The sequence below is a fragment of the Gadus chalcogrammus genome, chromosome 9 (genome assembly GCF_026213295.1).
Source record: "Gadus chalcogrammus isolate NIFS_2021 chromosome 9, NIFS_Gcha_1.0, whole genome shotgun sequence".
Lineage (NCBI taxonomy): Eukaryota > Metazoa > Chordata > Actinopteri > Gadiformes > Gadidae > Gadus > Gadus chalcogrammus.
In genome coordinates, this window is record NC_079420.1 from 10046682 (window position 1) to 10064181 (window position 17500).

At 47.6% G+C, this 17500-nt stretch overlaps 1 protein-coding gene across 1 annotated transcript in view; it reads left to right on the forward strand.

Moving 5' to 3' along the window:
- Nucleotides 1–17500, forward strand: part of b4galnt4a (beta-1,4-N-acetyl-galactosaminyl transferase 4a) — a 137354-nt gene that overhangs the window by 75579 nt on the left and 44275 nt on the right. The window contains 4 exon segments of the mRNA XM_056598837.1: nucleotides 364–465; nucleotides 8054–8149; nucleotides 9339–9429; nucleotides 10521–10621. Of these exon segments, the coding sequence (XP_056454812.1) occupies nucleotides 364–465; nucleotides 8054–8149; nucleotides 9339–9429; nucleotides 10521–10621 (390 nt within the window).

Below are 17500 nucleotides of genomic sequence, written 5' to 3' on the forward strand. Positions count from 1 at the left end.
CCAGATTAGGGGGAGACTATGGGTCTGCCTGGGGTCCCTGTTGGTAGAGGGAGAGAAGCGGGCTGGAGGAAAGTAAAAGTGTTAAAAGAGGCTGCATTAAGGGGAACTGGTTAAGAGGATGGTCTTAACACTAAAGCCTTCTGGGCAAACACACTCCATTTGCCATTTTCTTAAGGGGTGTCTGTGCTGTGTGTGCCTGTGTACGTGTGTGTGCAAGCCTTTGTCTGAGATGGATGGATACATTTTTGTACCTTCAAGTCCTAGGAATTGGTGTCTCTTCCTCTACATCGCGGTTCCTTTTTTCTCAGCCATAATGGTGTTGCTGGACTGGTGCTGACTCCCATGCCTTCTCCTCTTTCATAGGAGGAGGAGCTGCTGTCACGAGGCGTTGCTGACGGCAGAGACTACAACCACCTCCGGAAGTACCTCAGCCAACACCAGCAGAAGCTACCCTGGAGTCCCGAGGTAGGACTGCTACCACCCCTCATCCTCCTTCCCTCCTTCCCTGCCCTCTCTTCCTCTCTACTCTTCTCCTCCTCTCCTCTCTGATCATCAGTTTCTCGAGACCAGATTGAAACAGATATAACCCCATTTTTAGTAATTTAGCATAAAGCATCATTTTATGCTATTGTAACACTATATTCCCTTGTTTGAACACAACCACCACGCAACATCACGTTGCTCCTCTCCCTCCTCGTGTCCCTCCCCTCCTCCTCATCCCTCTCTCCCGTTCACCCTTCCTCCCCCCTGACCCTCCTGCAAACCAGGATAGGCTGTCACACCTTCCCTACACATCCATCAGTAATTAACCTTTCCGGGGATAGAAAATGCCGTCGCTCACACGTCTTAATCTCAGGCTCGTTGTGCCCAGCTAGTACCCAGCCCTCTCTCTAACTGTGAGTCAGAAACGCTGCGTTCGTTGCTCAGAACACTAGTCGGACCATTAAGTTAATGTTCTGGGGACTAGGGGATTCAGTTGTTCTGGTACAAGGTCAATGAGGTTGGGCCTCCAATGTGTGAAACATGGGCTGTATGGATCTGTGCTTCATTTTGATTCAGCAGCCATTTAGGAGCATGTGTTTAAAGCTAATAATGACCTTCTGAGCCAACGCTGTCCATCGTTTTAATTAGTTGAGCTGTACCTCTGTGGTCGATGCACGCGCTGCACAAGAGGTGATTATATCGTGGCCTGATTAGAAAAGCATTTGTGCTCATGCATGCACACACACACACACACACACACACAAAACACACACACACACACACACACACACACACACACACACACACACACACACACATACACACACACACACACACACACACACACACACACACACACACACACACACACACACACACAAAATCAATGATGACGACATGGAAAGCAGCTTTGGATTTGTAACCTGCCCAGGAGAGTTTTTTGTGTGTGTGTGTGGACCGAGCCTGGCTTAGATGAACATAAGAAACATATTAAGCATGGTATCATAGGAGATTAACGCTTATTACTTTACTTGTGGATACCTGACCGGATCTAGTAATAAGGGTTATCTAGTAATTGATCTCCGAGGGTTTATATTCTGAAAAACAGTAATTCACCTGCAGACATGCAGACAGAGACGCAGGCAGACAGACATACAGACAGGCAGAATTGAAGACATACAGACTGGCAGACAGACAGTTAGATAGAAAGATGGGCAGACAGACAGATCGGCAGAGAGACAGACAGGCAGGCAGACAGACATACAGACAGACAGGCAGACAGGCAGATAGGCAGACAGACAGCCAAATGAAATGAAATGAAGTCAGACAGGCAGACAGATGAAGACATACAGACGGGGGGGACCGATAGACGGACAGATAGACAGGCAATCTTGGCCGCCTGTGAAGGTCAATAATGGTAACATAATTAATTTGAAAGAAAACAGTCAATCAATCAATCAATCAATGCCACTGGTGCGAATGCGACGGGAGTGAACGACCGGTGAGCTGCTTGTGTTCTGAGGACAGCAGCTCAGAGACTCTGTTACCTACCTGTTCCTGTAGTATCACTTACAGGAGTATAGGATGTCACGGACGTGTGTGTGTGTGTGTGTCTGTGTGTGTGTGTGTGTGTGTGTGTGTGTGTGTGTGTGTGTGTGTGTGTGTGTGTGTGTGTGTGTGTGTGTGTGTGTGTGTGTGTGTGTGTGTGTGTGTGTGTGTGTGTCTGCCTCTCTCTAAAATTCCAGTTCAAAGGTCTTTATTGGGTTGAACGTGACATTGCCAAGCTCGAAGAGACAAATAAAACTGTTTCTTTACGATGACATATTTAAACAAGAACTCAAATATTATAGAAAGGTGTTGTAATTTGGGATGCCTAAAAACTCTTGGTCTCTCTCTCTCTCTCTCTCTCTCTCTCTCTCTCTCTCTCTCTCTCTCTCTCTCTCTCTCTCTCTCTCTCTCTCTCTCTCTCTCTCTCTCTCTCTCTCTCTCTCTTGCTCCAGTTTTCTCCAGTAATTTTTATTTTCAGTAGCAGGCAATGAAGTTCCATTATTTATACCATTTCAGGGTCTTCCTTGAGTGCGACAAATCACACAGAGCTGAGGGACAAATCACTGGTCCGAAGCTGTCATAAGCTTCTAGTTTAGATTTCTGTCGCCCTCTTTTTGTGTCGTCTTTCAGTTGAACGCGAGCGTGTTCTCGTCACAACACAACCGTTACTTCGCACTGGCATATTCTACTGTCTTCTGCAGTCTTCCTGACACCACAAGTATCTCAGACCTCTATGGCTTCAATAGCTGTGGGATACATAGCTGGAAGGTAGATAACAGTCTTTCATTCATCGTCTTTAGATTTCATTACAATTCATTTTTCTTTTCTTCTTTCAAACGTTTTTAACATTGCTATACGGTATATAAAAGAAGGTCATTGCATTCATATAGACTTAAATCGTTTTAAATTTCTCTTTTCTTCTTTTGAACCTTTCAAAAATAGCTACACGGTATATAATAGAAGGTCATAACATTCATATCGATTTTAACTGTTTTTAATTTGATTTGATATAGATTTAATTTCACCTCGACTCCGGAACTGCTTTGTGACGACCACTCGATATAGATATATCTTTACGTGATGCGCTGCATAGCGTACGATATATATATTATATTACATTTGATATAGAGATATATATCTATACCATCCAAGGGTCTGTGGTGTACGCTTTGCTACGAGTTTGCTGCGCGTCGGCTTTGATGGGGGGGCTCATGGCCGGGCTGGCCGCGCCCGTCGTGGCTTTGGCGAGAACATAGCGCCTGCCTCCCCCATTCCCTTGGGGGGAGGGCTAGTGTCAGGTGGTGAGGCTTCTCATCAGGGCCAACCGCCATTCGTCAACGCCAGCCTGCCATCGGGAGCACAGAATGCTGCGGCAGATTTCTGGAACGGGAGATGGAGTCTCTCCCAGGTCGAGCCAGAGAGAGTAGAGGGGGAGAGGGGGGAGGGAGAGAAGGAGAGAGAGAGAGAGAGAGAGAGAGAGGGAGAGAGGGAGAGAGGGAGAGTGGGAGAGGAGGGGAGAAAGGGGGGGGGGGGGAGAGAGAGAGCGGGAGCGGGGGAGAGAGAAGAGGGATGAAGGAAGAAAAAAACCTTTGAGTGATGTTTGCTCGGGTGGATGGCACATCCAGATGGATTGTGGGTGAGAGGAGATATTGGAGGAGAGAGGAGACTGAGATATGCAAAGACAGGCTCAGATACTTGTGTTGGTGTGTAGAGAGTAAACACTGTGGTCTGCGGGAGGTGCTTTGAGTTTTAGTGGCTTACTTTTGTGTGGGAGTGTGCATGCCTGTGTGTGTGTGTACACACACACACACACACACACACACACACACACACAGTGTGTGTGAGCTCATGTGTGTAAGCATGCATGCCTGCGTCTTAAGCGCACATGGTAGCGTCCCTGTTTTGTTTGGATATGCAGAGACCATGTGGCATCCTAGGGCTATATATAGGACATAGTCTTCAGGGGAATCAATGCTGTCTTAATGGGGAAGGAAAAGGCCAAGTAAAGGCCAAGTACAGAGAGGGAGAGACAGATATACAGAGGGAGAGAGAGAGATAAAATAGAGAGAGAGAGAGAGAGAGAGAGAGAGAGAGAGAGAGAGAGAGAGAGAGAGAGAGAGAGAGAGAGAGAGAGAGAGGAGAGAGAGAGAGAGAGAGAGAGAGAGAGAGAGAGAGAGAGAGAGAGAGAGAGAGAGAGAGAGAGAGAGAGAGAGATGGGGAGAGAGGAGATAAAGAGATAGGTTTAGACTGGATAATCTAAACCTGGATAGATAGAGAGAGACCGAGAGAGACAGAGTCATGGGGAGGGAAAGGGAGAGAGACGGAGAGAGCTAGATAGATAGAGAGAGATGGAGAAAGAGAGGGAGAGAGAGAGTTAATCATGGGGAGGGAAAGAGAGAGAGAGGGAGATGGAGAGAGATAAAGAGCTATAAAGAGAGAGAAAGAGACGTATTTCTACTTGTTTTATTGAGTCATTTATGCTCCTGTTTTGCTTTGGAAATATTAAGGAATGCCTTTTTCATGCCAATAAAGCCCTTAAATTAAAGATTTAAGAGAGAGAGAGAGAGAGAGAGAGAGAGAGAGAGAGAGAGAGAGAGAGAGAGAGCGCTGGAGAAGAAGGCTCAAACAGAGGGAGACGTATAGAGGCAAGCTGAGAGGGGAGAGGGATGAAAAAAATAGAGAGCTATAGAGAGACAGTCAAAGACAGAGTTAGAGGGAGAGACAGAGACAGACAGAGAGACAGGGTAAGAGATGGAGTTATCGCGGGAGACAGATAGATTAGAGACAGATGGGATCAAACAAATCTGTAAAAATTGACTTAAACTCCCAAAGGTGATTTATTGACATTAGCTGTACATTACGAGCACCCTGCCTCAGGATATCCTTCCTAGATATCTGGTAAAGTCTAAACCTCGTGGTTGACATATTCACGTGCACCAGCAGACATTGACTTTGATGACGAAGAGGCTGACGAGTTGTGGTAGAAATGAGACACAGATGTACTGCGCTGGACGGACGGACAGCTCGTGATTGTTTTGTCCTGGCCGCTGTGACAGTGACCACATTCCCACTTTTACAGATAACTGTTATTATCGCAACCGCCACAAAGTTTGGGCTTCCGGTCCGATGACAGTTAGTGAACACAATGACAGCCCAACGACCCCCCCCCCCCCCCCCGGTAGCTTTTCAGGGGGTGTGTGGAGGTCTGGTCGCTATTGGCTGTTGCCACGCTCATTGGATGAACATCAGCGTCAAAACAGCGGTGTTTAAGCCATCAAACCTTGTTATTATGATGACATTAAGCAATAGCAATAGTGGTGCCGTGTGCAACACTATTAACTTATCTCAAACAAATACGCAACAAGAGAAACGTGATTGTTTTTATCCGCCCCGTGGCCAGACATCAAACCAGGGGGACGCACGGATATAATCAAATTAACATTAAAAACGAGAAGGTTTCTCTTCCTTATTCCCTCCCTCCCCTCTCTCTGCGTCCCTGCGTGGTAGAGGAGAATCGCCTATCACCAACACGGCCAGGGCTTAAAAGAGCCGTATAGACACTGCCAGCGCCTGGCCAACTCAGGCCTCACAGCCAGCCTGCCCAACATGGCTGGCTGCACGGGAGCTTTTTTAATTGGAGATGTTTTAGCTTTATTTCTCTTGTGGCGAGCTGGGGGGCGGGGAGGGGGGACGGACCTGAGGTAAGTAGACTTTACCTAAAGTAAGGTCTACTTTCCGAAGCCGTAGGAAACCTATTAAAAGCTCCACCACTCTAAGTCTTGTATACACAAGCTTCCAGCATGGGCAAGTCTCCAGGGACACTCTTCCCAGCTCCCCTGAGGACCGAGGACCAGCTTATCCACTCTGGTGAGGCCTCTCCACACCTCAACCTGGTGCCCGCTGCATTGATGCATACACAACACAACACAGCAGAGCGAAGCAGGAGGACACACGGGGCAGGTGCGCACACGTACGCACACAAACACACATAACGGAACAATCACACACACACACACAGAGCAGATGTGTGGGCGAGGTGTACAGAATGAGCGGTTCCAGGGTTCTGACCCGGCAGGTCGTTGGGTGAATGGTAACTTCCCGATGGGTTATTCATGAGGCCGCCTCACTGCTGAGGCAAGCCCTCCATGAAAGAAGAGGCTGAGGGAAGGACGGGGCCGAAGGGGTGGGGGTGAAGGGGGTGTTTGAGGTGTTGTTGAGGCAGGTGGGGTTGGAGGTGTTGGCGGTGTGTGTTTAGGTTTGATTGTGTGTGTGTGTTTGTTGGAGTGTGTGTGTGCGCTTCTGTGTGTGTGGTGGTTGTGGTGATGGTGTTGGGGATGAAGGTTGTGGGCCTGGTGGGGGTGAAACTAATGGGGGTGGAGGTGGTGATCGAGGTGGAGATGAGACTGATGATGTTGGTGATAGAGGTGTGAGTGTGTGTGAGTGTGTTTATGTATGTCTCTTGTGTGTGTGTGTGTGTGTGTGTGTGTGTGTGTGTGTGTGTGTGTGTGTGTGTGTGTGTGTGTGTGTGTGTGTGTGTGTGTGTGTGTGTGTGTGTGTGTGTCTGCATGTGTGTGTGTGTGTGTTTGCATGTGTGTGCATTGGTGTGTGTGAGTGTGTGAGTGTGCATTAGTGTGTGTGTGTGTCTTATATTATGGGTCACTGAGATGAATGTTGTTCTGTGTTTTTTCTCCGTCTCCCCAATGATCGGGACGTCAGGCTACAGAACTAAGAAGCGAACACACAGTTTGTCTGTGATGACTAACGATACTTTTAGGTTACCCAAATAGTGTGTACGTGTGTCCCTGTTGCATCTGTCTGTGTTTTTCTATGTGTGTGTGTGTGTGTGTGTGTTTGTGTTTGTGCGAGTGTGTGCGGGTGTGTGTGTGTGTGTGTGTGTGTGTGATTACGTGTGTCTGATTGTTTCTGTGCGAGTGAGTGTGTGTGTGTGTGTATGTGTGTGTCTGTGTTTGTCTGAGAGTGTGTGTGTGTGTGTACTGTCTATGTATGTCTATGTGTGTCTCTAGTGTGTGTGTGTGTGCGTGTGCATGAGCGTGCGGCCCCTGGTTGCGTCCCCCCCTAAGTGTTCCTCAGGGTGGCGTCGGTCTGACAGTCTGTCCTTGCCATGTCTTCCCAGCCTCCCTCCATGCGTCATTATCCTGTAGACTTAGCGCCCACCTTCGTCCTCCTCATCCTCCCTCTATCACGCACCCTCCTCCACCGTCACAGCCAACAAACATGGAGGACTAACTCAATTGTTCTCTGGAGCCCGAGGAGAATTATGGGATGCATTTCATGCGTCTTCCCGTCTGGATCAATAAAGCGCTGTCTTAGAATTCTGCTAGTGTGTCAATTTATGTGTTATATAATCTTCCCCTCCCCTCTTTATATTATCATATCTAAAACTCCAAAACTCTTTATATTTTTAATTCATATTTATTTTCAAACTTTTTGTTAAATTATTTATTAATATATTGCACATGTTGCTTTATGCTCACCAATTCACTTTTCTTGTGTGACCAAATATACTTTGACAATGTGAAAGAACGTGAAAGAGGAAATAATTGGGATGCTGATACAGAGGTGTGTGTGTGTGTGTGTGTGTGTGTGTGTGTGTGTGTGTGTGTGTGTGTGTGTGTGTGTGTGTGTGTGTGTGTGTGTGTGTGTGTGTGTGTGTGTGTGTGTGTGTGTGTGTGTGTGTGGATGTGTGAGTGTGTGTGGCTGTGTTTGTGTGTGTGAGTGTGTGTGTGTTTGAGTGTGAGTGTGTGTTGAGGGGATGCTGTGTCCTTGGAGCTAAGTATAATGCTGTGCTGTCTCTCACTGTATGTGTGTAATGCTGTTCTGTCTCTCTCTGTGTATGTGTGTAATGCTGTGCGTTCTCTCTCTGTGTATGTGTGTAATGCTGTTCTGTCTCTCTCTGTGTATGTGTGTAATGCTGTGTTGTCTCTCTCTGTGTATGTGTGTAATGCTGTTCTGTCTCTCTCTGTGTATGTGTGTAATGCTGTGTTGTCTCTCTCTCCCTCAGTATAAAGGCCTGGTCAACCTGCATGTGTTTGAAGACTGGTGCGGCTCCTCTATAGCCCAGCTCAGGAAGAACTTGCACTTTCCTCTCTACCCACACGTAAGTCTCCTCTAGCACACACCTCAAAGTCCTTATCTCCAAGATATTCTTGTAAATCAATGTCTGTTAAGTCCCAATCTAGCGCTGACTGAGGGAACACAATGGTGACAGCCCTTGCATTGACAGTATTATAAACGTTACGATCTGTGTATCGGGGCTGACGATGCCAGTTTATCAACTGCTGCCGGACTGACATCACACAGACGCAAAAAAGTTTGGACCTCTTGGAAGTGATGAGAAGTGTGACTTAAAACACAATAACCACCTTGTCGCCATACGTGAGAGATCATAAGAGATCACCGCTTCACGCCACATGTCCATGACAAGCTCCAAAAGAGCTCAGCGCTGGCGATGCGATGTGTTTCTTACCAGACGAATGCCCCATTGGTGCCCACCAATCACATTTCAATCTGATATTGTGTAAAAAAAATTGCGTACAAAGTACCGTTTTTGGACAAATACTTCATAAATATATCACTTTACTGCCAGACATCTTAACTAAATGACAAAACAATAGAGAAAAACAAATGGGATAGGATTGGATACAGGTTGTATCCAATGCCCACCTTAGCCTAGCACCTACACAGGAGGTTTCCAACGCCTAGCCTAGTTCCTTAACAGGGAACCTCTACACCTAGCCTAGTGTTTATACCTTAAGAGCTTAAGAGACAGAGTTGTGAAATATCAATCTATTTTCCTTTGCCTCATGTCTGCTCTATTCGAGGGGGGTCCCTTTTCTTATCTTCCACTTTCACAATGAATAGATAGTTTGGTGGACTGGAGATTGATTAAATAATAACCAATCATTATTCCTGCGAACAGAATAGCCCTGGAAATTATGACAAAACCCAGTGTTTCTGCATTTAATACCTGCACTGTTTAATATGGCTCCAGCCATTCAGTTAAATCGCTGCTTTAAGCCTGCTATCAGACATCCCATAATATTATATGTGCTGGTGCTTCTCAGACTGTATCCTATATGTTAATCTTTTGGATATTTCAACAATAGTACAGTATCTCCACCCTCCTTTTTGAGTAAATATATACATATATTTATATTAACACATAAAGATATGTGTGTTAAAGATAAATATATATATATATATATATAACACACAATAAACACTATTAAACAGAACTGATGAGTTCTGCTGTTGACAACATTTTTTCCAACTGTTTTCTCCTCCAGACACGAACCACGGTGAAGAAGCTAGCCGTGGCTCCAAAATGGAAGAACTATGGGCTAAGGATCTTCGGGTTCCTGCACCCTTACAGAGACGGTAACCTCAGCCTCGCTATCCCCCCCCCCCCCCCCCCCACCACCACCCTGAACGAGCGCTGAGACCCACAGCTAGGGGCATTCGGTCAGGGGGAACGGCGTCGCCGACTCCTTCCAATCTCCCAGGGTTCCTGAAAGCCGTTTGCAACGTCGGAGGCGGAGCTTACATTCACATTTACATTTAGGGCATTTAGCGGACGCTTTTATCCGAAGCGACATTTTTCAGAAGAAAGAGAAACAACAATGTATCGCTGTCGGTACAGTAAGATATCATTTATAATCGCTAGGTTAACCCATTCCCGCATGCAACAAAGATAGCAAGGATAAGACACTACACAATACACAAAGTGCTATTTTTAAGTGCAATGCCGTACCACACACAATAAATGCGTATCTTAAGTGCCAGGATGTACAACATGCAATAAGTGATTATTTACGTTAAGTGCCAGGACGTGTGTGTGTGTGTGTGTGGGGGGGGTGCTCTGAGTCTTTTGCTTCTCATCTGCGTACAAGCGCCGGAGACTCTGCCCCGATTCTCCGGCCCCGGTTACCATGGTAACGGCGGCCCTGCGACGTGCACGAGAGATTGCTTGCGAGAGCGGTTTGCGTGTTGTTCCTCCTCGAGGAAGTCAACTACAAAGCGTTGTTTACCTCTCGCTTCCTCTCACGCGGCCCCCAGGGGACCGGTGGCTCCTCTTCAAGCCCACAGCCCACAAAAACACAATGCCTCTGATGTCAACCAAGGGTTATGTCACCCGCACACACACACACACACACTCAGACCCACACACACACACACACACGGGCATATCGTCGCTGAGTCACACACACAAACACGCACACAAACGCTCGGTTACACACACACCCACACACAAATACAACGTTGCTCAGTCGCACACCCACACGTTGTCGCTCACACACACACACACACACGCGCGCACACACACACACACACACACACACACACACACACACACACACACACACACACACACACACACACACACACACACACACACACACACACACACACACACACACACACACACACACACACACTGTCTCACTCTTTGATCCTGTCCCTCTCCACAGGAGACTTCCAGTTCTCCGTCTCATCCGACGACAACTCCGAGTTCTGGCTGAGCTCCGACGACAGCCCGCTCAACGCCCGGCTGCTGGTCTACGTGGGAAGGGTGAGCTCTCCTAGGTCCTCATCCTGCTCCGGCGCCACACCACGCACACGACACCCACACGTACACAAAGCCCTGCCCTCTGCGATACACAACGTCTGCCAGATTTGGATAATGTCAAACAGCTAAACAAACTCAAATCATGGAACCATTGCTGGATGTTGAATATATAGATAAAACTACAGTCTGACAGGATTAGCATTGCAGTGATTTGAGACGAGGAGATTAGTGTGGGAACACGCAGTCCCTGTTTATTGGATGCTGCTGTGTAAGCCCTTTGGTACACCGACCGAGGCAACGCTCGCACCGCCATCAGGAGAGCCCGACCTTGTTTGTCTTCAGAAAACACCCATCCAAAACTTTGCCCGCCCCCCTACCCGCCACCACCCATGCATCCACCCAAGCCCAGCTACCCGATAAACTGTTCCGCAAGCTGAAACCCTACCTGTAGGTCTCTGTGAGACCGTATTGGAGATGTTCCGATACCGATGCTGAACTTCAGTATCGGCTAATACCGAGTATATACCGACACAGCATCTAGCATCGTAACTACTAATAGCACTTGTTCTTATTGAAGGGGTTCTCTAACGTTGACAGCAAGCAATGTAGTCAGCTCACTTGCTGTCAAAAAAACTGAGTCTTTCCGAATTTAGATCATTTACATTTATAACCTATAATTAGAATAATGCATTTGTGTTCTTCTAGTTAAGTGTGAGCATCCATGTTTTTCAGGCTTGGTAGCTCGAACGCACGTAGGTCGGAGGCGACGCGTTTCCCATTCTGACTTTCCACCTCTGGCGCACAGACTTGCGTACTCGCCGACACCTGATAATACATTTTAGGTGGTATCGGAGGATTTTAGGATACTGGTATCGGTATCAGAACAACTCTAGACCGTATGGGTTTGTGTCAGGCCCTGTCTGAACCGTAGGTCTGGTTAGCGGGGAGACCGTGTCCAGACAGATGGAGGCATTGCGGGAGGCATGGCGTCCCGTTGTGCCTGGCCTCTCAGGAGAGGAGGGGAGCATCAGGCAGGAGCAGGACAGGAGAGCATGGTGACTTTTGTTGTCTTTTATTGTAGCGTTATTTCAGCTTTGTTTTGATGGATTTTAGCTTCTCTTCACCGGCTTTTATGATTAGGCTGTATTAAGGGATTGTAGTAACCTTGCCAACCAAGGACCTGTAGGATTCCTCTCCATCCTCAAAATAAAATGTTTATCTTCTGAAAGTTTTCCTACTTTTCACTGCTTGTTATTGTGTCTTTAAAGCTGTAGGTTGAGTGGCTTGGTTAATAGAAGATTTTGTGTGTGTGTGCGTGCATTTGTTCGTGCATGTATGTTTGTGTGTGCGTCATTGTGTGTTTTTGTGTGATTAGTCTGTCTTTCACCATCACTCGCATATCTCTTGTAGGTATTTGTCCTTGTATGTTTATCTATCTATCCCTCTATCTGTCTCTATCTATCCATCTCCATCCATTCATCCATCCATCTATCTATAGATCTATGGATAGATCTATAGAAAGGGATTTGTCTGCGTTTTTACGTAATTAAAGCCGTAGTTTTAGTGTTTTTTTCAGAGTAGGTCTTACGTATTTAAAACCGTAGCTTTATCGGGCTCAATGACACGTTGAACCTTGTGAAACCCCTGATGATGACGACGTTCAAAAAAGTACATTCGACTTGACGGTGAAGTATGCAAAAGAGTACAAGCTGGGTAGTCGTGTCAACCTCACGGAGCTGTGCCAAGGGCGAAGACTTTGTGCGGAGCCCGGTCGCGTGGCAGACAACAGACCCATCAGCATGCCGGAGGGCTGGCAGACGTCTCTGCCACGTTGCTATTAATTAGCGGCCTCTGAATATTGATGTGACATTTAAAATGAATGGCGACCGAGAAATATAATCGGGATAATGGCTCAGTGTGTGTGTGCGTGTGTGCGTGCGTGTGTGTGTTTGTGTGTGTGTGTGTGTGTGTGTGTGTGTGTGTGTGTTTTCGTGTGTGTGTGTGTGTATTTTTAAGTGTGCTTGTGTGTGTGAGATAGTGTTTGCATGCATGTGTGTGTGTGTGTGTGTGTGTGTGTGTGTGTGTGTGTGTGTGTGTGTGTGTGTGTGTGTGTGTGTGTGTGTGTGTGTGTGTGTGTGTGTGTGTCTTTGGGTGTGTGTTTGTGCATGTGTGCGTGTTCGCAGTGTGCGGTGATGTGTGTATGTTCGTTGTGTGTGTATGCATGTGTGCGTCCGTGATTGTGTGTCAAACAAGTCTCCTCCTTGCTCCTCTTGGTTTTGTGCTTCAGAGACACTGAGGGAGCGTTCATCCATCTCTCTGAACGAGGCGATGTGTATTTCTGGGAGCTACGGTGAAGCGTAAAAGAGTGCTGTGACTTTTTCACATTGCGGGCCGAGGCCAGAGCCCTGCGCCAGCTATACGCTGGATGTGCTGTCATCAGACCTTTAGGATGAGAGGATGAAGAGGGGAACGGCGGCCTCCGCGGGGACCCCAGTCAGCACTTCATGGCCAGCTCATTTGAATGCGTCGCTCTGGATGTTTCTGAGAAGCACTCGGTTGCAGACAGCCTGCCTTTGGGACTGATGCGTCTTCACACACGCACGCATGCACGCCGAGACGCAAACATGCGCACGCACGCACACACGCATGCACACACATGCACCCACGGATGCAACCCTGCACACGTTCACGCACATACTTGCACACGTTCCTAAACAGACACGCACACATGCACAGACATGCTGTTCAAGCACGTTCACACGCACTCCCACACGTTCAGAAACATACTCACACATGCTGTTCAAGCACACACACACACACACACACACACACACACACACACACACACACACACACACACACACACACACACACACACACACACACACACGTTCATAAACACATATACACAAACACACACACAGACGATGTCCATGCACATACAGACACAGAAGCACACACATGCTGTTCAAGCACATACACACACAAACACACATGCTGTTCATGCACATACACAAACACAAACACACACATGCTGTTCATGCATGTTCACACACACACACACACACACACACACACACACACACACACACCCACACACACACACACACACACACACACACACACACACACACACACACACACACACACACACACACACACACACACACATGAACACGGCCGAACCCAGTATTTTTGGATCAGCCTTGGCTCTGCTCTGCAGCTGAACCTCCCTCCCTGCCCTCTCTGATCCCGGAGCTACGGTTACAGCCCCCAGTGTCCCCGGCCCCCTATCCCCCCCCTCACCAGGGCCGGGGTCCATGTATCACGGCCACTCTCCCGGCCCGGGGGACGCCCTAATCCGTGCACGGTGTGTGCGTGTGACCGTGCGTCTGTTCGCCGCTGCGGGATTTGAGTGTGCCTTATCCGTCTCGGCGGCTCAGTGTTAATCATATCACATCCTCTCCCCGCGAGCCCACCTGTAATGAGATTCTGCTCCGGCGTATTGTCTGCCTGGAGCTGGGGGCTGCTCACCGCATCGAGCCGCACCGCGATGACTGATGGAAGGAAGAGAGGAAGAGAGGAGAGAGAGTGGCGTTAGAGTGAGAGTGAGCTGGGAGACACAGGCCTGTGTGTGTGAGTGTGTGTGTGTGTGTGTGTGTGTGTGTGTGTGTGTGTGTGTGTGTGTGTGTGTGTGTGTGTGTGTGTGTGTGTGTGTGTGTGTGTGTGTGTGTGTGTGTGTGTGTTTGCGTTTGTTTTTGTGTTTGGGTGTGATCCGTCTGTGTCACCCTCACTATCTATTTCAAGTATTTGTCCCGGTATGTCTGTCTGTCAGTCTGTCTATCTATCTATCTGTCTATCTATCCATCTGTCTATCTATCTATCTATCTATACATACAGAACGCTATTTGTCTATCTCTCCATCTGTCCGTCCATCACTCTACCTACCTATTCATTTGACTGTCTGTCAGTCTGCCAGGGAAGAGAGAGGAAAGACTGATGAGGAGAAGCGAGGAGATGTGTGGCAGAGAGACGAGAGTGAAGCTGTGGGCTGGCTGGAGAAACTAGGTTCTGTACCTGAAATGTTCTCAACAGAGAGGAGAGACATCTGAACCGGTTGACATATAACGCTCAGAGAGAGAGCGAGAGAGAGAGAGAGAGAGAGAGAGAGAGAGAGAGAGAGAGAGAGAGAGAGGGAGAGGGAGAGGGAGGGAGAGAGAGAGAGAGAGAGAGAGAGAGAGAGGGAGAGAGAGAGAGCGCGCCGGAGATGAAGGCTCAAACAGAGAGAGACATATAGAGGCAAGCTGTGCTTGTTGCCAGCTTTGTTTTAGTTCCTTTTCTGCTAAGACTGTCACTCAATGAGGAACTATAACCTTGTGCGTGTGTCTATGTGTGTCAATTTCATTGAGGCTGTTTGTTATTTGATTCTAACAAGCAGGGAAACTTGTTGGTTCCTTGTCTTACACGCACACGCACGCACGCACGCACGCACGCACGCACGCACACACGCACACACGCACACACACACACACACACACACACACACACACACACACACACACACACACACACACACACACACACACACACACACACACATCAAACGTTACAGAGCAGACACATTATTATCAAAGAGTATGGATAATTTACCGTTAAAGTGATTCCCACATGTCTTAGTGAACAGATTGGCTGTGCATACACATACAACTCAAACAGTATGACATAATACTACCATTGTGGACGGTAACTCGTTATAAGTATGCTAGCATTCATATGGCAGTAATAAAACATCTCAGTTGAGGGTTGGGTTTGGTTGAGTTGTATATTTCTGCATAACCATCACCCTTCCGCAAACACTACGCATTTGTGGGCGGTCACTCTTATTCAGTGACGCAGCGGGTTTATATTGTTTGTGTTTTGGTTTGGCTAACATCGTGACGCTCCCTGGCGGCACTTCACTTCGCTGCAATTTGTCCGAAACAATTTAGCCGCGCTGAGCTAGCGTCAGCAGTTAGACACAGCAGAGTCTGTACTTTAATGAAGGATCTGTTGAGACAGATTAGCATAAATGAGAGTCTGCGGCAGGGGCGCTTCGTGCAGTTAGCCGGCCCACTAATTAAGCTGAGGTAAACATCGTGAAAAACGTTCTTCTATAGCTCTGGAGACGTCGGCAACTCGGAAGGTAGAGAGAGAGAGATTGGCTTGAGTTGTCGAATTGTTGCGTAAAATGATTTTTATCCAATTTGAATCGAAATTAAGGCGGTTGTGTTTGAACGAGGGGAGCTCAGTCAGGACTGTGTTGAGAGTGCCTAGCCCCCCCATAATTCAAACACTGCATTTCACGGCCCTGTTCTACTTCTGACAGTCGTACTTGTTTAAATGCTCCATGAAGTGATGATTGTTTGCCTTTTATGTTGTTGTTGGTGTGTGTGTGTGTGTGTGTGTGTGTGTGTGTGTGTGTGTGTGGGTGTCTACGTCTTCTTATCTCATTTCCATTCGTATGTATCTTGTACGATAAACTCGAAGCGCATGCCAGACGTTTATAAGGTGTTTTTGTTGTTTATCTGCTAAATGTATTCACACCAGCAGTGATCCTTCAAGAATCTCACATGATTTGTCACTTTTAAACATTTCAAGTAAACACATCCTGTCCTAGAGATGTTTTACTCCCTCAACATTTGTTCTGAATGCCTTCGGAATACATTTAGGAAGAACAAATGTTCCCTTCATTTGTGCTTGCAGCGCGGTAAACAAAATACTGCATATAATTACCGATATTAAAGCTGTCACATAAAGAGTTACAAAGTCGGAAATCTTCATCTTTTATTTTTCGAGAGGTTGGTTGCTCTAAAAACATCTGATAGGTTCACACATTGACACACACACACACACTCACACACACACATACACGCACACACGCACACACACACACACACACACACACACACACACACACACACACACACACACACGCACACATACACGCACACACACACACACACACACACACACACACACACACACACACACACACACAACACTCAAAAGGCGGTTCATTCCAGATCTGAGCGCCGTCGAGTGTCTCTGCTTTCCCGTCTCAAAACACGGGCGGCTTGTTCTGACCTGACCTTTGGTGTGGAAAAGCACTGGGCTCGGGGTGGCTTGCTTGGGATGGAAGACACACTGACTGACTCTGTGACCAACTCTACACCCCCCCCCCCCCCCCCCCCCACCCTCCTCCGGTCAAAGGGAGCTGCTCACACAGCAGTGCGGTGTCTTTGGACGGCTGCGCCTGCCTGATATTACTGTTGATGTTTTGGGAGCCAGTCGGCTCTCTCTTCTTGGGCCAGCGGACCAGACCGTACTCTCCCGTGTTTACGTGTTGAGACTCGTAGGGCACAGACTTGTCTTGTTGTTGATGTGAGTTTGTGTTTGTGTGTGTGTATGTGTCTCCTAATGTTGGTGTATGGTTAATTTTTATGTGTCCTAATGTGTGTGTGTGTGTGTGTGTGTGTGTGTGTGTGTGTGTGTGTGTGTGTGTGTGTGTGTGTGTGTGTGTGTGTGTGTGTGTGTGTGTGTGTGTGAGGTCCATCTGTATGTGTCCTTAGGTTTGTGTGTGTGTGTTTGAATATCTTTGATCATGAATGTTTCTTTGTGTTTCCTTATGTTTTTGAACTTTTTGGAGCAGTATCCATCGATGTCGTTCTTCTCTGCCTGCACTGCATGTCCCCGAACCGCTAGGGCCCCACGTGTCCTAACCCTGGCCCCTGACCGGCCCCGCGGGCTAACCATTTCCCCCTCACCAGAGGCCACACATCCCCTTTGTCTAGCAGAGCCACGGGGCCGGGCCAAGAATAAAACCTGGGGGCCGAAACAACACCA